The 21282-nt window shown below is 43.5% G+C and overlaps 1 protein-coding gene across 1 annotated transcript in view; it reads right to left on the bottom strand.

Annotated features, from left to right (window-relative positions):
• Positions 1-21282, bottom strand: part of SPIDR (scaffold protein involved in DNA repair) — a 1142324-nt gene that overhangs the window by 29029 nt on the left and 1092013 nt on the right. Inside the window, exons 15-16 of the mRNA XM_077492658.1 lie at positions 3433-3637; positions 2842-2988 (exon numbers count right to left, since the gene is read on the bottom strand). Of these exons, the coding sequence (XP_077348784.1) occupies positions 2842-2988; positions 3433-3637 (352 nt within the window). The remainder of the gene's footprint in view (positions 1-2841; positions 2989-3432; positions 3638-21282) is intronic.

Here is a 21282-nt window from a genome sequence, read left to right as displayed (position 1 = left end):
TTGATGAGGACAAGGGCCTCTTCCCCACATCCCTGGTCAGTACTGTTGGAGGTCTGCGGGCGGGGAGACTTATTGGAATCCCACCCCCAAAAAAAGTAGTGTAAAAAATATAGTAGACAGTCTTTGACAAATCCTCTATTTAAAAAAATAAAAATAAAAAAATAAATTAAATAAAATAAAGAAATATGTCCCCCTATTTCCCGCCTCCACTGCTGACCCGAAAAAACAAGGGCAGCTCATCCGTCTAATAGTTCTTAAATAACTAAGGAGGCGGTGCCACCCTGCGACGTGATTGGGTGCCACCACCCCCTTGTGAGGTCACTGATCCAGCATTCCCCTGGTCTGTGATGTCACAAGGTGCGGTGCTACCTGGTAACATCAGCAGGTGGCACCGCCCCTTAGTTATTTAAAGCGGAGGTCCACCCTAAAGTGGACCTTCCGCTCATCGGAACCCTCCCCCCCTCCGGCGCCACAATTGGCACCTTTCAGGGGGGAGGGGGGTGCAGATACCTGTACAGTACAGGTATCTGCACCCACTTCCAGGATAGCTCTCTGCGGAAAGGGGCGTAGATTACGCCCCTTTCCGAAAGTCCCCCGCTGCCCACTGGGAAACACACAGATCCCAGAGGCAGCGGGTCCATCCTTATTGCGCAGCGCGACTCGCGCATGCGCAGTAGGGAACCGGGAAATGAAGCCGAAAGGCTCCACTTCCTGATTCCCATACCCAAGATGGCGGCGGCAGCACCCGAGAGATAATCAAGAGATCGGCTTCGGGTGCCGACATCGCGGGCGCGCTGGACAGGTAAGTGTCACTATTTTAAAAGTCAGCAGCTGCAGTATTTGTAGCTGCTGGCTTTAAAAAAAAAAATGCGGAGTCCCGGTGGACTCCCGCTTTAAGAACTGTCAGATGGAGGAGCTGGCAGACAGTGGGGCGTTCGTTGGGAGGGGAAGAGTTTTTTATTTCCTGGGTCGGCGATGCCGGACATCATGATTGACATTGGATCTACACCATTTTTTTCTTTTTTAAACGGTTCACGGCCGGCTCACGCAGATATATAGAATGGTTCCTCTGGGCGAAATCCCATACATATACGTCCATTATTTTAGCGGCCAATAGAGGGCGCATGCTCGATGCATGGTGGGGGACTTGATGTGCGTGGCCAGTGGGCACAATCACCGCCAGCCACTCATGATTGCGTGCACAAGCACCAGTATAGGGATTTGTGTGTGTAAACACACAAATCACTGTGCTGTCAGGGAAGAAGAGCCATATTGTTTGTTCCTACTAAGTAGGAAAAATGATGCGTCTCCTCTGCTAGTCAATCCTATGCCCATATAGTTAGAACACACTGAGGGAACACACAATTAACCCTTTGATCACCCCCTAGTGTTAACCCCATTCTTTGTATTTTTATAGCAATGATCACTGTATAAATGCCAGAGGTCCCAACAAATTGTTAAAAGTCTCTGATCTGTCTGTCACAATACTGGTAAAAATTGAAGATCATCGCCATTACCAGCAAATTATAAATAAATAAATAATAAAAATGCCATAGATTTTTCTAATAGTTTGTAGACACTAAAACTTTTGTGTAAAGCAATCAATATATAGGTATTGATTTTTTTTTTTTTTTTTACCAAAAATACGTAGAAGTATATATTTTTGATTTTGGGAATATTTATTTTAGCAAAAAAGTAAAACAAATATATATATATATATATATATATATATATATATATATATATATATATATATATATATATATATATATATATATATATATATTTTTTTTTTTTTTTTTTCCAAATTGGTGCTTTTTTTTTGTTTATAGCACAAAAAATAAAAACCACAGGAGGTGATCAAATACCACCAAAAGAATTCTCCATTTGTGGTAAAAAAAAGGACATACATTTTGTTTGGGTACCACCTCAAACAACAGCACAATCGCCATTTAAAGTGACACAGTGCCAAATTATAAAAAAAAAAAGTGCTCTGGTCAGGAAGGGGGTAAAATCTTCCAGGGCTGAAGTGGTTAAATAAAGGATCTGCCAAAAACTGCCTACTGTCTTTTTTTGGTGAATGAGTAGGGGCATTGTGTATCTGTGCTATTTGCACAATAGGAACACTTGCAAACACTTTGTGAAGGGCCTCAGCAGGTAGGTGCACCTTTGAGAACGAACCACAGATCTTCTGTGAATGCAGGCTGCCTCAAATCCTTCTGTCTCTTCATGTAATCCCAGATGGACTTAATGCATACAGTAGATACCATAATGCAGCTCTTTTGCCTACATTTAAGCAGTCTAATATAACTGAAATCACAACCTTTGATCAGTATGAAGTAAAGTGTAACAGATTTTTTTGTAAGCAACACTATGGATTTCTAAGTGTGCTAATTAGCCATGCTAATTGACACCACATTAAACACTGCCCTGAAACAATTTATGTTCTTGATTGCAGGTTTCACACAATATTAAACACAGATGTCAGCCAGTAAGGAAAATACTGCAACATCTATTAGCATCCGAAGATGTGTCTGGGAGCTTGAAATATAACAAAATATTGTTCTTACCTCTGATGCTCACTTTTGCCTCAAACATGTATTCATTGTTCATGTAAACTTACATTGATAGAACAGTTAGGCAAAGATAATGACACACTTATTATGTTGTTTATTTTGTAATTAATTGTTAAGAATAGTACATAGTTTAAGTTTAAAGAGGCAACCTAATTTGCACTGACATGTTGCAGACGCTTTAGTGACAGCACAAGTCTCATCTGACTCACATTAAGAAAGAAAGTGTTTTTTGACAGGTGCCTGTCATTTTTCTCCCAGTACCAACCTGTCACATTGCACAGGGAGTTTGCCTCTGTTGCAGAATCCAGTTTGTCCAGTATAACAGGGCCAGTCAGCTCGTTAATGACAGAAACCTGGGATAAAAGGGGCTTTTGTAATGAAAGCACTGTGCGTTCTACACAAATGATCTTGCCTGCCAAAAAAAAAAGAAAAGGATAACAAAATGTGTGCTGCCAAATCATCCATAGCTACTGACTATTGTAACTAAAGTAATACATAGTTTCACAGAATAAAAAATAAAAATAAAAAAAATAAATAAAAAAAAATCTAAAGTATACTGCAAAGTGAACACACAATATATAGTGTGGAATGAATTACATTTTTTAAACAGGTTTTTACATCAATCTCTTCTCTTTTGGTGTATAGAAGATTATACAAATTTCACAAAAGGCTCTTTACCCTGAATCCCAAAATTAGCATTGGCATATAAAGGAATCCACAAAAATCACATTGCAAGAACCACTAGCTGTATCAGCAAATAATTTTATATATATATTTTTTTTCAATAAACTTACTACACACAGGTAACATATCCTTTCCAGTTTTGAGAAGATAATCTAGTACTCTGGTAATTTACCATTCTCTTTTACTGCATCTTTAAAAAACATCTTGTAAGTTAACTTGTTGGCAAGGGCCTCTAGCACCCTAGTTTCCACTGCGCAAGAAGGCAAGACACACACTGAGAGAATTTTAGGGATTTCCGATGTCTCTGGCGTCATCTGAAGAGTAGCATCCGTCACATATATCCAAAACTCCTTCTTCATTGGCAAGTTGCCTTGTATCTGTAATGTGAAAATTCTGTTACTAAGGGTTTACTTTAATAATGTAAAAACAAAGTCAGATGTTGACAATTCAGTTAAAGTGGAAGTATAGTCAAATACTAAGCCTAAACCTACTCCCATCCCCGTTATAAGCTTATTCTAACTACCTTAAGGCTAGGCTTCCCTGCATCCAATTCACATAGCAAGAGATTGTGACTGGCTCTCTATGGAGCCGGTTCAAAATCTCTGCAGTGGCTCCAGTGTGATTTGCATAGGAGCCCTGTGTGTCTTTTGGTCCATTTCATGTGGGCTGAAATCAGACCTGAAACTGTGAACGAGGGCGCACTGGACTCCTGCTGTGAGCCACGGTGTGCTCATATGTGAACTCAGCGTAATGGAAAGAAGTCTATACTTATTCATGCGGAGGGTAATCCAGTCCATCCACATGATCTTTCCAGCAGTGGGCTTCATAGAAGAGGAGAGCTCACCCACACTGGCTGCAGAGCCTGGGCTATGATATCACCCAAAGGCTTACTATGGAGCATCGGTTGTCGGCTGTTCCTCCTCTACACTGAAGCCGGCTCTGAGACCCAATCATGTGACCAGACCGGAGCAGCCTCAAATTAGGCAAGTATACAGATCATTCAACAGGGTAGATAAAGTAGGCTTAGAATAGAGGTGGGAGTAGGTGTAGGCTTAGTTAGTATTTGACTGGCATTCCACTTTAAGCTTAAAGGGTGACTCCACTTTTGTAAAAAAATAAATAAAAATATGCACGTATATACTAACTTTATAGATATAAGGAGGTATATATATATACACACACCTCCTTATATCTATAAAGTTAGTATATAGCTATACATCTTTTCATCTTTTATAATCCATCATCTTTAGAATTTCCTATATGAATTTCTATCACCATGTTTTGCAAATAATTACATTATTTTATCTTGTTATTATGATTTTCTTTATGACTAGATTGTTATACCAATATTGTTATACTAGCATGCACTGTTCCCACATATGATTCGGATTAACACAGTCCTTTTAAATATTAATTTTCTGTCATGTTGCAAATAGGGATGAGCTTGAGATGGGGTGTTCGCAGCAAATTCAAAAAGCCACCGAACACCCTGTACAAGTCTATGGGAGAAATGTAAAGTTCTAATCTTAAAGGCTTATATGCAAGTTATTGTCATAAAAAGTGTATGGGGACCTGGGCCCTGCCCCAGAAGACATGTATCAATGCAAAAAAAAAAGTTTTTAAAACGGACATATTTTCGGGAGCAGTGATTTTAATAATGCTTAAAGTGAAACAATAAAAGTTTAATATTCCTTTAACCTCCCTGGCAGTATGATTATTTCAGATTTTAGGTGCTAAAAGCGGTACAATTATTTATATTGTAGTCCTGCAATTCTTAGGCCGCGTACACACGGGCGGACTGTCTGACGGACTTGGTCCGCTGAAACGTGTTTCAGCGGACAATCCGCTCGTGTGTGGGCTTCAGCGGACTTTTTCAGCGGACAGTCTGGCGGACTAAGTCTTTCGGAATTTCCGTAATATTGTCCGTCCAACTTTGGTTTCAGCGGACAGTCCGCTCGTGAGTAGGCAAGTTGGACAGACTAAGTATGGCGCATGCTCAGAAAGGATTTACACGGCCGAAGGTTGCATTGCAGTGTATTGGACGTCGTATTTCTAGTCCCGTCATACGTGCTGTACACATCATCGCGCAAGCTTTCAGCGGACTGTCTGTTCATCGTGTGTGGTCAAGTCCGTTCATTCAAAAGTAGGACGGACTGTCTGTCGGATTGTCTGACCGACTTAGTTGGACGGACAGTCCGCCCGTGTGTATGCGGCCTTAGGAGTAACTCTCTTAAATCTGTTCAAACCAGAGTCTAGCAGACATCCCGGGTATGATAAAGTTTGAAAAATGAAATCATAAATTATAATATAATAAATAACTATAAATAATTATACTAAATAATAATATAACAATAATAAAAAAAAATATTCAATAATGTAATCAAATCAAAAACACAGAAATTTGCTCAGTTGCAGAATTATCACTGTCATTACTTTTCAATATTTGATGACGGCTCTGCCCACAAATCGCTATCCCTCAATTCTGTGAGTGATTAAAATTTATCATCGCTGTTTTCTAGCTGGTCTAAAATAATTTTTGATGTAAAGTGACAGTTTTCGTTTCTATGGACAATCTTCAGTTTCCAGGCATAAAGAACAGTTTTTATAATATATAACTGCATGCAGGACACTGGGCAGACCACTAGGGACAAAGGGGATGTGAAATAATTACATACAGCAATGTAATCTGTAAGATTACATTATACTGTATGTAATGTGTGTGTTTCACTTTTTGAATTTGGCGCCGATCTCCATCCCTGTGCGTCGCAACGCTCGCAGGGAACGGAGATCGGCTCTGTGATAGATCCGGCGGAGGACGAGCCGCTCGTACAGCGGGGGGACATCGCTGGATCCAGGGGAGAAAGTAATCAATCTCCTCCTGCATTCAGCGATGCGGTCCCGAGTCTGGCTCGGGGTTACCGCTTTTGGTACAAAACTTCCACCCCGAGCCAGACTCGGGAACACCGCCAGGGGGGTTAAATGTTGTACCTGGGGGGGTGTGTATAGTATGCCTGTGAAGGGGGTGCATGTTTCCCATGCTTAGAACTGTCCCTGCACGTAAGTGTCATTTCTGCAGGAAAAAAAGTCATTTAAAATCGCTTGCGGCTATAATGAATTATCGGCTCCCCATAATACAGAAAACAGTCTTTGAAAGTCATTGATACACAAAAAAAAGTGTGGGGTTCCCACAAATTCAATTAACAGGCCATTCAAGTCTGGTATGGATATTAAGGGGAACCCCGGGTCAAAAAAAAAAAAAAGATGTGGGATTCCCCCCAATTATCCATACCAGGGGGTCTGCGGGCGGGGGCTTATCAGAATCTGGAAGTCCCCTTTATCAAGGGGAGCCCCTGATCCTCCCCGTTTGAAATGGTAAGGGGGTACAAGAGTACCCCTACCATTTCACAAAGAAAGTGTAAAAAAAAATAGTTAAAAAGACACACACACCGTTGCAAAAGTCCTTTATTAAAAACCCCACACTTTTTTTCTATCATCAACATGGGGACAAGGTGCTTTGGGGGGGGGGGGGGCTCCCAATGTTGAGGGCATGTGGCCTGGTATGGTTCAGGAGGGGAGGGGGGGAGTTCTCTCGTCCCCCCTCTTTTTCCTGCAGCCTGCCAGGTTACAAAGGGTCTGGTATAGATTTTTAGGGGGAACTCTGCACCATTTTTTTTTGTTAAATTTGGCGTGGAGTTCCCCTTAAAATCCATACCAGACCTGAAGGAATATTTGGGGGGGAACCCCACGTCATTTTTTTTTATTTGATGCGGGGGTTCCCCTTAATATCTATACCAGACCTGAAGGGCCTGGTAATTGAATTTGGGGGAACCCCACACTTCTTTTTTTATCAATGACTTTCAATGACTGTTCTCTGTATTACGGGGAGCCGACAATTCATTATAGCCACAAGTGATTTTAGAAACATGCACCCCTTCACAGGCATACTATACACACCCCCCCAGATACAAAATTTAAAGGGATATTACACTTTATTGTTTCACTTTAAGCATTATTAAAATCACTGCTCCCGAAAAAACTGGCATTTTTAAAACTTTTTTTTGCATTGATACATGTTCCCCTGGGGCAGGACCCAGGTTCCCAAACACTTTTTTTATGACAATAACTTGCATATTAGCCTTTAAAATTAGCACTTTTGATTTTTAATGTTCAAGTCCCATAGACTTTAATAGGGTTCTGAAGTTCACACGACGTTTAAGTCTGTTCCCAGGTTCTGGTGCGACTCAAACTGGGGGTAGTCTGGCTCATCCTTAGTTGCAAAGTAAGTTGCAAAGTAGTATCGTTTAGACATTGGCTATTTGATTTATACTACTACTATTGCCGACATGCCAAAGTCTGTGGCCACTAATTAGGATACACCTCATACCATGTAAAAACCAGATGGTGTAGCAAGATGGTGCCACTACAGATGACAACCCAGTTACGAAACACATAGGGCGGGGCTAACAGCGTCATTGCAGCATTTCGGGTTTTGGCCCGTGGATCCCAGAGCGTTCTGGCTTCCTGATTTTAAAATATGTTTCACTTTGTATTTACTTATCAAATGTGAGTACCTTCTGTCTATATGAATAAACAAACTTAATTTTACGGTAATACCATATGCAGCTTTTTCCTTCTCTACATGTGGACATTATAAGGGGCTAGCTACAAGGAGACCACTTATACCACACAAACACAGAAGCAAAACAACTGATACAGCACAATAGGCTTTTTTCCAATATTATTATTATTATTATTATACAGGTTTTATATAGCGCCAACAGTTTGCTCAGCGCTTTACAACATAAGGGCAGACATTACATTTACATTACAATTTGGCACAAGAGGAATAAGAGGGCCCTGCTCGTTAGAGCTTACAATCTAAAAAGGAAGGGGCAATTGATACAGGAGGTAATTGCTGTGGGGGATGAGCTGATGGGGGAAGTAAAACAGTGTTAGTTAGAAGCAGGATAGGCTTCTTTGAAGAGAAGGGTTTTCAGGGATCGTCTAAAGATGGATAGATTAGGGGACAGTCGGACAGATTGGGGTAGGGAGTTCCAGAGGATGGGAGAAGCTCTGGAGAAATCCTGGAGGCGAGCATGGGAGGAGGGGACAAGGGAGCTAGAGAGCAGGAGGTCTTGAGATGACCGAAGAGGGCGGTTTGGTTGGTATTTTGGGACCAGGTCAGTGATGTAGCTGGGGGCAGAGTTATGGATGGCTTTGTAAATTATTGTTAGTACTTTGAATTTTATTCGTTGGGTGAGTGGAAGCCAGTGCAGGGATTGGCAGAGAGGGGTGGAGGACACTGAATGGCTGGTAAGGTGGATGAGTATGGCAGCGGCATTCATTATGGACTGGAGGGGGGATAGCCTATGTAAAGGTAATCCAACGAGGAGGGAGTTGCAGTAGTCGAGGCGAGAGATGACCAGGGAGTGAATTAGAAGCTTGGTGGTGTCATTAGTTAAAAAGGGGCGTATTCTGGAAATGTTGCGGAGGCTAAGGCGGCATGATTTGGACAGGGCTTGTATGTGGGCCTGAAAGGACAGTTCGGAGTCTAAGGTTACCCCTAGCACCTTGGCATGTGGGGATGGACTGATAGATGTGCCATTGATCTTGACAGAGAAGTCAGGTGAAGGGGTACGTGGGGGAGGAAATATTAAGAGCTCGGTTTTAGATAGATTAAGTTTGAGGAAGTGGTGTGACATCCAGGCTGATATGTCTGTTAGTAGATCAGCGATGCGTGAGGAGACTGATGGGGTGAGCTGAGGGGTAGAGAGATAGATTTGGGTGTCATCAGCATATAAATGGTAGCAAAAGCCATGGGAGGCTATCAGCTGACCCAAGGAGGATGTGTAGATCGAGAATAGTAGAGGTCCAAGGACAGAACCTTGGGGGACCCCAACGGTAAGAGGAGTTGGAGAAGAGGAAGTGGAGTTGTAAGTGACACTGAAGGTGCGATGAGATAGGTAAGATATGCTACACAGTGGCTCATACTGTGAAGGTGAAATACTGTCAGGGCTGGCTTAGCCCTTCCTTCTCTGGGCCGCCTGCTCAGCTGTCGGCTAATTGCCAGCTCTCATCTCTCTCCACAGGTACCCAGCTGTTCCTGATCCTGCTCGTTTGACCTGCCTAATTAAAGCTGTCCAGCTCACTTCATCTCTGCCTTCACCTTGGTCACATCACAAGAAACCATCTCCTGTGTTCCTGTTTTAAGACTGGTTTGCTGAAATCCCTTATGGCTCCTTATCCTTCTTGCTGTTCCTCTACTTGGATCCCTGACTTATGGCCTGGCTGATTACCCGATTTGGTTACTGAACTCTGGCCTGGCTGACTACTCGATCCGGTTACTGGACTATGGCTATGCTTTGACTACGCTTACTCTATTTACCTTTTTAATAATACACAAGTGTGATTTAATTGTACTTCTGTCTCAGTCTGGTTCATGGTTTCTGACAAATACCTCCTTGTGGGGTGAATAATAGCGGTGAGCGTGTTTCCTATGGGACACCCTTTTAAAGAAGCACTGAATAACAGTTTTTGAAGAGCACTTTGTCACTTTATTATTTGTATGATATTTTTGAACTTTGTAGTGCATCAGCACGGTTTACTTAAGGACTTTTTATATACATGCTGAGTCCAGCACAACATATTACCATCATAATATATCTACTTTTTTTATGCACCATTAAGGTTTTGTGATTCATGTTTTTCATGCCATTTGACAATTTATTTTTAATTGTGGTCCTGCATAGGAGGCTGACATCATTGCATGGCCACTCATTTTCTGCTTAGGATTAACATATGGGAATGTGGGCATAATATATTGTGTTTTGCACTTTTGTGTTTTTGCACTCTTGTTTAGTTGTGAGTTATTAGCACATCAGTCTGCCAAAATTATTTAGAGAGCACTTTTTGCATATTTGCACCTGATATGCGTTTTTGCAATTTTTTATAGCATTTATTTGCACAGCATCTATACTAGAAATCCATTGCACCATTAGGGGGTTTTGAGCACCCCGAATTCAGAACAGCGTAATTTCTATCTCTTTTCACTTTTTGTCATATTGCAATTGAATATTATTAGAAATGACCTTTGCAGCTTTGTAATCTTCTATAAAATGCATTGCAATATGGCTACCTGAAGGTGTCCTGTACACAGAATGTGTACAGATGGCCCCCCGGATATGTCATTCCCTGCTTGTGTGATTGGCTTACTGATTTTCACAGAAGTCTGCACTAAGATACAAGTCAGAATTCAGGCACCCCCTGCAACAAAAATGTAATTTTTGGTGTTATACTGCCAACAGGAATTTACAACTAAAAGGGATGCAGACCCTGCAAGGGCTTTGCAGGTGCAGCAGCTGGTTAATAATTATGAAACCACTCCCATTGGACTCACTTAGCACATGAGCACAGAGAAAAACAAAGGGATTTCTTCAAAATAACAAAAGGTAGGAATTTGCAACAACATTTGTTACAATCTCTGCAATATACATAGATCACTCAGGAGGGGATTTTTTTTTTCTTTACAAAAGTGGAGTTTAACCACTTGCCGACCACCTCATGCCAATATATGTCGGCAGAAGGGCTCGTACAGGCAAAATAATGTATCTGTACGTCACCCTTTAACGTACAGGCAAGCGGCAAGCTCCATGAGTCGGGACACAGGTCCCACAGACTTGACCGCTGCGGTGATACCCACGATCACCTCACAGGGAGGTAGAACGGGGAGATGCTAATTTAAACAAGCATCTCCCCGTTCTGCCTAGTGACAGTATCACTGATCTCTGCTCCCTTTGATTGGGAGCAGAGATCAGTGATGTGTCGCATGTAGCCACGCCCCCCACAGTTATAAACACTCCCCAGGGCACACTTAACCCATACACTGCCATCTAGTGTTTAACCCCTTCACTGCCAGTGTCATTTACACAGGAAACAGTGCTTTTGTAGAACGCTGATTTCTGTATAAATGACAATGGTCCAAAAATGTGTCAAAAATGTCCGATGCGTCCGCCATATTGTTGCAGTCATGATACAAATCGCTGATCACCACCATTACTAGTAAAAAATAAAGAAAGAAATAATAAAATGAATACAAATGCCATAAAACGATCCCCTATTTTGTAAACGCTATAACTTTTGTGCAAACCAATTAATAAACACTTTTTGTGATTTTTTTTTTTTTTACCAAAAATATGTAGAAGAATATGTAGCGGCCTAAACCGAGGAAAAAAAAATATTATATATATATATATATATATATATATATATATATATATATATATATATATATATATATATATATATATATATATATATATATATATATCATTTTTTTTTTTTTTTTGTTTTGGGGGGGGGGGGGGGGTATATTATAGCAAAATGTAAAAAATAATGCATTTTTTTTTTTTCAAAATTTCCGCTCCTTTTTTTTGTTTATAGCTCAAAAAATAAAAACTACAGGGGTGATAAAATACCACCGAAAGAAAGCTCTATTTGTGGGTGAAAAAAAAGGAAGTCCATTTCGTTTGGGAAATTCTTCCAGGGCTGAAGTGGTAAATTCTCATAGCATGTAAAAAGGACAGTTTATTACAAACAGTCTATCTTGTTAATTTACTTTTACACATACCGGTATTCTTTTCCTTTAGTTAACCTATCTATCCTAATCCCAAATGTAAATATGCTCAGACCAATTTTGTTAGATCGCTAAGCTTAATTTAAAGCAGAGTTCTGTCTTGGGGAAATACTGTAGCTGCTGACTTTTAATATATGGACATTTACCTGTCCATGGAGCCCACAATGTCGGCACCCCAGCCAATCTTTGGACCGTCTGTCCGAAGAAGCTGCCACCATTCCAGGTAAGGGAACCGGTTACCTACTGCACTCTCTGACTGGCCTGGTGGCGGAGAAAGGAGGAGGGGGTCGAGCTTCCGGGAGATCGGGCTGCAGCCCGGTCTTCCGTAAGTGGGGAAGAGGGCCTATCAAAAACAGGTCCCTGCCCCCCCCCCCCTCCCCACTGAAAGGTTCCAAATGTGACCGGGGGGGGGGGGGAGATTAAGTGGAAGTTCAATTTTTGGGTGGAACTCAGCTTTAATCATAATCTGCCTTGAATGTCATGTCCTGATATCACAGTGATTGCTGCAGCTGAGGTAAGGATGGGAAGTCTAGGGAAGGATGGGAAGAAACTCCTATGTCCTCTCTTGCCCAGTGCTCCAGTGAGTGCTGGAGAAAGTGGAGAGGCAGAGCACAGAGTGATTGCTGCGTTGTGCTCGGGGGGGGGGGGGGCTCTTTTGCTGCGTGTAAAAGTAATCCAGTGGCTCTTTAGCTACTCAGATTAATATTAAAAGCTTCAGAATTGCCAGCACTAAACAAAATATATCTTGGTCATCACTGCAGCTGAGGGAAGGACGGCAGGTGGTTACTTCACTTGTGGGTTGCAAGAGTCCACTTGTGCTCTACTGTAATCCAGAATCAGCTAACAGTTGGCTAAAGTTCACATTTAAAGCCCGTTGTTGCCTGTCTTCACTGAGCCTCTCCAATTTCTGGATGCAGCCCAACAAGACAGCCTGAGCCAGTGAGTGCTGGGGAGGTAGAGCTCAGAACAGTGATTGTAAGGCACCACTCTGTGCTCAGAGTGGACCTGAGAAGTGAGTGATCAGCGGTCATGAGATCGCTCAGTTATTGGCCTTATGGCCAGCGGGGGGTGGGGGAAGCTGTAGCATCAAACTGATGGCGCAGATATATTGGTGAATGTTTATTTTTTGTTTGTTTTGTTTCCCGCACTTCTTCTTTAAGGCCCCTTGGACACTGGGTCGTTTTTCAGGCGCTACAGCACCTGTGTAGCGCCTGAAAAAATCTGGCCCCTTTCACTCCAATGTGAAAGCCGTAGGGCTTTCACACTGGAGAGGGGCGCAAGCAGGACAGTGAAAATGGGGCAGCGCGGCTGTACCACGCTGCAGGTGGTTTTAACCCTTTTTCGGCAGCTAGCGGGTGTTAAAACTGCCCTGCTAGCGGCCGCATACCGCTGCTAAAACAACAGTAAAGTGGCGCTAATAATAGTGCTGCTTTACCGCCGACGCTGCTCCTGCCCCAGTGTGAAAGGGGCCTGATAGTGAAAGTTCACCGTAGAACTATTCTACGAACATTAACCACTTGCTGACCAGCCACCGTCATTATACTGTGGCAGGTTGGCTTGTTCCCGTAAATCGCCATAGCTTAAACACCTATAATAGGCACGCCCGCTGCGATGTACGCTGGGCACCCAGGATTGGTCTACAGAGAGGCAGAATGGGGATCTGTCAATGTAAAGAGCGTGATTGTCTGTTTCTAGTGATTAGGAACAACGATCTCTATCCTCCTTCAGTCAGTACACTGCCCTGACAGTTAGAAACACCTCCCAGGGAACACATTTAACCCCTTGATCACCCCCTGTTAACCCCTTCCCTGCCAATGACATTTATACAGTAATTAGTGCATTTTTATAGCAATGATTGTTGTATAAATGTTAATGGTTCCATTTGTCAATGTCAAGTGTCTGATTTGTCCGCCACAGTCCCGCTTAAAAAAAATTACTAGTAAAAAAATAAATAATACAAATGCCATCAATCTATTCCCTATTTTGTAAATGCTATAAATTTTGTACAAACCAATCAATATACACTTATTTCATTTTTTTTTCTTTTTTTAATTGGGATAAAGCAAAAAGTAAAATAAAAAAAATAAAAAAAAATAAAAACACATTATTATTTTTTTTTTTTTTTTTTTAATTGTCAGTTTCTTTTGTTTGTTTATAGTGCAACAAAAATAAAATAAGTACCACCAAGTTGATCAAATATCGCTAAATTAAAGATCCATTTGTGGGAAAACAAGGATGTCAATTTTGATGGGTTACAGTGACAGACGACTGCACAATTGTCAGTTAAAGTGACGCAGTGCCGTATCACAAAAAATGGCCTGGTCATTAAGGGGACAAATCTTCCGGTCCCTAAGTGGTTAAACAGCCATATAACATATGCACCTTGATAAATTTATAGCACCGAATTTGACCTCTGTTCAAAAACTCTGGTTGTCCAGTTATCAGAATTGGAAACTGGCAGCCAATTACCAGTGACACAATGCAACATAAATTTGTAAGCTGCCATTGGTGACTTAAAATCTAGTTGCCCCTAATTCCAGTTGATCTGAAACAAGCATGTAGCCAGGGAAGTCAGCTGATCACAACACTTCATGTTTTTTTGTATTTGTTTCAGTTTAGAGGTTTTCTTTATGCAAGCCCTATAATTTAACACATGTATGATGTGCACATTCATAGCCTTAGAAGTGGTATGCATTTTACTGGATGTTATAGTGGTCTTTGCTGCTATCTCACGAGCAATATATAATGGTTTGTTAGGTAACCAGAAAGTTTAACATGTCAACAAAGGAGAAGCACATAAATCTCACACAGAAAAAATAAAGTTGTAATGACAAGTTAAACCTGGATGATTACTGAACCAAAGCCTCTCCCACTCAAGTTTACATTCTTCAGAAACTGCCTGCCAGGGATTTCTCCCACTCAGCTCACAGAGACCAGGTTGTCAGGTGAGTGTCATCATTTTTTTTCCTTTATTACTTCCTTCTTATTCTCTGGGTGACAACACCGGATATAATGTCCTTATTCAATGTTGATACAATAAAGGCACATAATGTACAACTAAATTCATGTTCATGCTGGTAGCTATGTAAAATGCAGGATAATTCAGAAAGCAATGCTCTCTAATGAAAAAAAGTAAAAATTAAATAGTTCAGCACTATTGACTAAAGGGAAATCCTAATAGCTGCTGCCTCCACATATGCTAATGTGAGATGTGTTCTCATGTATCAAAATGAAGTAATATGTGCGAAAAAACAACAAAAAAAAAACACAAAAAAACAAACAACCTTAAACCGCTGTAAGGTCTAGAGCTACAACACCTTATACAAAAGTGCTAAGTGCAAGTGCATAAGTAACTATACCATAAAACAAAGTGCTAATGTGCAATAATAAATTGATCAAAGTATTACAGTGATAACTGTGCTAACATGATATCTTTAAATGAAGTTCATAAATACAAATAAAAGTACCTAAATTTGTATCTGAAAATGGGGTCCACACGGCAGCCTCCTTGACCCCTCCTCTCCTCCACCCCAGTGAGCTCATGAAATAACAATAATGATGCCCATAGCGCAAGTCCATATAACTCTTATTTATTGCACACGATAATGGGTAAACTTACAGGAATCCAAAGGACTACAGGCATTGTATACAAAAGAACCAGGAAGTCTGGGTCACAATGCGTTTGGCAGTCCAAATCGGATGTGACATAATGACACCAAATAGCTCTGCCTTATGTGTTTCAGCACAAAGACGTCATCAGAAGCTCCATATCACTACACCATCCGTTTTATATAGAGTGTGGTAGAATAGCAACCTGAGGCCGCGTACACACGCGCGGACTGTTTGCCCAACCTTGTTCGTCAAACAGTTTCGGCAAACAGTCCGCTCAAAATTTGCATGAGCGGACTTGCCCACACACGAGCGGACTGTTTCAGCAAACTGTTTGCCAAACAGTTCGCTCAACTTTTGAAATGAACGGACTCGCCCACGTAAGGAGGAGGCAAATCTGCCCATTTCGAGCGCGTGTACAGGTAGGCGGGGCCCGCGAAGGAGACGTCGCGGGCTCCGCCGCCTGGAATGGGCTTAAAGGGGAACCCCAACGCCGAAAAAAATCGGCGTGGGGGTTCCCCCAAAGTCCACACCAGACCCTTGTCCGAGCACGCTACCCGGCCGGCCAGGAAAGGGGGGCGAGCGAGCGCGCCCCCCCCTCCTGAGCCGTACCAGGCCGCGTGCCCTCAACATGGGGGGGTGCTTTGGGGAAGGGGGGGGCCGCGCGGCCCCCCCACCCCAAAGCACCTTGTCCCCATGTTGATGAGGACAAGGGCCTCTTCCCGACAACCCTGGCCGTTGGTTGTCGGGGTCTGCGGGCGGGGGGCTTATCGGAATCCGGGAGCCCCCTTTAAGAAGGGGGCCCCCGGATACCGGCCCCCCACCCTATGTGAATGAGTATGGGGTACAATGTACCCCTACCCATTCACCTGTGAAATAAAGTACAAAAAAAAACACAACACAGGGAAAAAATATTTTATTGCACAGCTCCGGGGGTCTTCCGTCTTCGGGGGTCTTCTCGCCGGACTCCTCCGCTATCTGTGTGTAGCTCTTTTACTAGCGGAGGAGTCCGGCTTTCTTCCTCCCCGCCGCCGGCCTCTTCTCCCGACTTCGGGGGTCTTGTCCCCCTCTTCGGTTCTTCTGCCGGGCCACCGCGCCTTCTTGTAGCTCTTTTGCAGGCGGTGGCCCGGTCTTCTGTCGCCGCTGCCTTCCGTTCTTCTGTCGCCGCCTTCGGTTCTTCTGCCGGGCCACCGCACCTTCTTGTAGCTCTTTTACAGGCGGTGGCCCGGTCTTCTGTCGCCGCTGTCGTCGCCGCCGCCACCTTCCGTTCTTGTTCTTGTTCTTCTTCTTGTTCTTCTTCTTCTTCTCCTGGAGATGTTGACTCGACGAGCTCTCCGGCCGGAATGCCAGAGCCACGCTGTGCGGTCACTTATATAGTGACAATGGGGCGGTGTCACATGGTATATGTCACATGGGTTGGTCACATGGGTTGATGTCACATGGGGACTATGACATCGTAAGGGGGCGGGGTCACCATGTGACCAACCCATGTGACATATACCATGTGACACCGCCCCATTGTCACTATATAAGTGGCAGCGGAGCGTGTCCCTGGCATTCCGGCCGGAGAGCTCGTCGAGTCAACATCTCCAGGAGAAGAAGAAGAACAAGAAGAAGAACAAGAACGGAAGGCGGCGGCGGCGACGACAGCCACAACCGCCTGTAAAAGAGCTACAAGAAGGCGCGGTGGCCCGGCAGAAGAACCGAAGGCGGCGACAGAAGAACGGAAGGCAGCGGCGACAGAAGACCGGGCCACCGCCTGCAAAAGAGCTACAAGAAGGCGCGGTGGCCCGGCAGAAGAACCGAAGAGGGGGACAAGACCCCCGAAGTCGGGAGAAGAGGCCGGCGGCGGGGAGGAAGAAAGCCGGACTCCTCCGCTAGTAAAAGAGCTACACACAGATAGCGGAGGAGTCCGGCGAGAAGACCCCCGAAGACGGAAGACCCCCGGAGCTGTGCAATAAAATATTTTTTCCCTGTGTTGTGTTTTTTTCTTGTACTTTATTTCACAGGTGAATGGGTAGGGGTACATTGTACCCCATACTCATTCACATAGGGTGGGGGGGCCGGTATCCGGGGGCCCCCTTCTTAAAGGGGGCTCCCGGATTCCGATAAGCCCCCCGCCCGCAGACCCCGACAACCAACGGCCAGGGTTGTCGGGAAGAGGCCCTTGTCCTCATCAACATGGGGACAAGGTGCTTTGGGGTGGGGGGGCCGCGCGGTCCCCCCTTCCCCAAGGCACCCCCCATGTTGAGGGCACGCGGCCTGGTACGGTTCAGGAGGGGGGGCGCGCTCGCTCGCCCCCCTTTCCTGGCCGGCCGGGTAGCGTGCTCGGACAAGGGTCTGGTGTGGACTTTGGGGGAACCCCCACGCCGATTTTTTTCGGCGTTGGGGTTCACCTTTAAGCCCATTCCAGGCGGCGGAGCCCGCGACGTCTCCTTCGCGGGCCCCGCCTACCTGTACACGCGCTCGAAATGGGCGGACTTTCCGAGCGGGAACAGTCCGCTCATTTCGAAAGTACAGCGGACAGGCCCACACACGGGCGGACTGTTCGCTCAAACACAGTTTCAGCGGACAGTTTTTCGGAATTTCCGAAAGACTTTGTCCGTCCAACTGTCCGTTGAAACTGTCCGCTGAAAGCCCACACACGAGCGGACTGTCCGCCCAAACACTGTTCAGCGGACAAGGTTGGGCGAACAGTCCGCCCGTGTGTACGCGGCCTGAGACGATGTGACTAGCGGCCATCTTTAATAATGTTCTTACAGCAGAATCATGCTAGCCTCTGCCAAAATGTAACCCTTAAGCAGCAGGATAACCAATGGACTGGTCTCGAACAGTCATAGGTCACTGCAGCCGTGCATAATATACAATAGGCACAAATTAAACAAATCTCATACTTTATTATAAAAAAAGTTAAACCTATATACTAGATCACTAATATATGTATAAAAATTGAAAAAAACGAAACAACGCTTGTATATATGCATATACAGTCTGGGGCCCACTAGATAAAATTAAATAAAAGGGAATGTATGAAAAGGGGGCCTATTTGAATAGCATAATGAAGAGAATAGAGGAAATATATATATATATATATATATATATATATATATATATATATATATATATAAAAAATAAGTGGATATATAAAAAGTATTTGAAAACATATAAATGTAGGTACTAATATATGAGTAATATAGTGTTAAACCACACAGTGTACAAAAAATATAAATAATAACAATTTCAAAGCAGCCAGCGCTACAAGAGACAACTTGTGCACAAAAATATAGGTATAAACAGTGCAGCGCTAAAACATAAATCATACAAATATGAATTAATATGAATCATAAAGTTAAAAATGTATACATGTGTATATATAGAACTCAAACAGTTCATGTTTCAAAAGTCCATACATTTGTGATTCAGATAATAATGATGAATCACCCACGTGGAAAGAAATCATCGCTATGAAAACCTTCTGCCACCAAATTAAGTGTAAGGAGGCTTACCGGAACAATGGGACCCTATTTAGCATATACCAAATGGGTCAAACAGGCTTTGGTGTCTCAACACCTGTATAGAGAACCTTCACTGGAATCATCGCCAAATGCCGACAGCCACCGTAGCCAATGGAATAGTATGTAAAATTAAAGGACTTTTCAGAGTGTGGTTTCCTCTCATCAATACTCCGTTAGGACATAAATCCAAGGAGAAAAGATAGAAGACGTGGCATAGTGTAAAACTGTAGATGAATTAAAAAAGGAAATTCACTCACATTTCAGTAAAACATCAAAAGTATGGAAAGTTGTAATGACATAGACAGATCCAACACATTTCGTCTCAATTGGACATCTGAGGCATTTTTAATCTGAGTGATGTGGTTTTTAATGAGGAAGAGAGAAATATTTTAGATTTAGCTCTTAAAGAGGAGCTCCACCTTGGAAAGAAAATTATAAAAGCAGACAAATACTATAAATGGACACTTATCTGTCCAGGGTGCCCGCAATGTCGGCAGCAGAAGACGAGCAATTGCTCGTTTCTCGACTGCCCCCCGCTGCCATCCTCTGTGAGGGAATCAGGAAGTGAAGCATTGCAGCTTCACTGCCAGGTTCCCTACTGCACATGCACGAGTTACGCTGCACCTCTACACTGGTCCTCGTTGTGTTCTGGGAACTGTGTGTTTCCCAGAACACAACAGGGGGGGACGGGAAGAGATGTATCTGCGGATATTCCGCAAAAGTATGTAGGCATAGGGCAAACCCACGGCCACGCCCCCCTTAAGGGAGAATTGATTGCTAAGCCCACAAGTGCTTTTTTGCCACTACTATACCTTTATATTGGCTTTTGGAATTTGCAAATGCAGCAATTTAGAAATCGGATGGAAGGTTTAGCACTGTAAAACATTTTTTTTTTCCTATAGATAAGCAGTGTATTTTATATACAACTAAATAGATCAGACCAAAATGAGGGACAAATAAGGAGGAAAGAGGGGCAGAGGGACTTTGTTCCGAAGGAGGGACAGTCCCTCAAAATCAGGAACAGTTGCATCATTGATATGCATCATAGCCCCCCTCCCTTCACATTATTGTCCTCTGTCACCCCTTTATATTACACCCCTCCTTTTTTACAACCCAATTCTCTTCACATAACATCCTTCACTCTAAATCACAGCCCCACCCCCCTTCCTTGCTTCCCAGTCCCCCCTTTTACACTCCTCCTTCCTCGCAGCCCAGTCCCCTTCACAACCCCCCCCCCCTCCAGCCCCCCTTGCATCTTAGTCCCCTCCTCTCTTACATCACATTTCCCCTTCCAATTGCGGGCCTTCTCCAACCTTTCCAAAACGGGCAGGCGATTGGTTGCTAGGACTGCTCTAACTTCCTAGCAAGAAAACATCCTCTAGTAACTTAGTTAAAGAGGAAGTAAACCCTGATGAGTTTACTTCCTCTTTCATTCCCTGCAAAGGTAAAGCATAATGGACTACTATGCATTGCATAGTAGTCCATTATGTGTCACTTACCTGACACAGGAGCCAGTGAAGTCACCGCTGTCCCCTGTAGTTTGGCACATCCATCTTCTCGGTGGGTCTCGCTGCATCCACCGCTGTCATTCGGCGAAGCCGCGATGACGTCACTCCCACGCATGCACCGTAGACAGCGGTGCCTGTCTTTCGGCAAATATCTCCTAAACCGTGTAGGTTTAGGAGATATTTCTTGGACCTACAGGTAAGCCTTAATCTAGGCTTACCTGCAGGTCAAAGTGTGTTGCAAGGGTTTACAACCACTTTAAGTTGGCCAGCTCCCACCCTCTGTCTAGTCATGCCATGCTTCTACCTGCTGTAAGAATGAAAGTTGTGTTGGCAGTGGGGGGAAGAAGAATATCACCCAGGAGAAGACACCCAAGATGCTAAGTGGTGGAGACGCAGTCTGGATAGGACTGTCATTTGGTCCACCATTTAGGGATGCCTGCTGTAGAGTGTCAGAATTACTTGTCTCTATACTTGTCCTGGGACAGCAAGTCAGACAGCATTGAAGTCAAAGCATCAGAATGAACTGGGGAACTAGCATTCTAATGCCCTGTACACACAATCGCACATTCCAACAACAATATCCATCAGATTTTTTTCCAATGGATGTTGGCTCAAATGTGTCTTGCATACACACGGTCGCACAACATTGTCAGAATTTTTGAATGTCAAGAACGCAGTGACAAACTCGTGTTTATCTTGTGTTAGTAGAAGTTTGGTTAGAAACGATTCATGCTTTTCAGACTTGTGCTTCAGGTCGT

Source organism: Lithobates pipiens, unplaced genomic scaffold (genome assembly GCF_037356315.1).
Source record: "Lithobates pipiens isolate NorthernLeopardFrog02 unplaced genomic scaffold, aLitPip1_a1.2 Scaffold_19, whole genome shotgun sequence".
Classification (NCBI taxonomy): Eukaryota; Metazoa; Chordata; class Amphibia; order Anura; family Ranidae; genus Lithobates; species Lithobates pipiens.
Note: the sequence above shows the minus strand (reverse complement) of the source record. Positions and strands in the feature narration are given on the sequence as shown.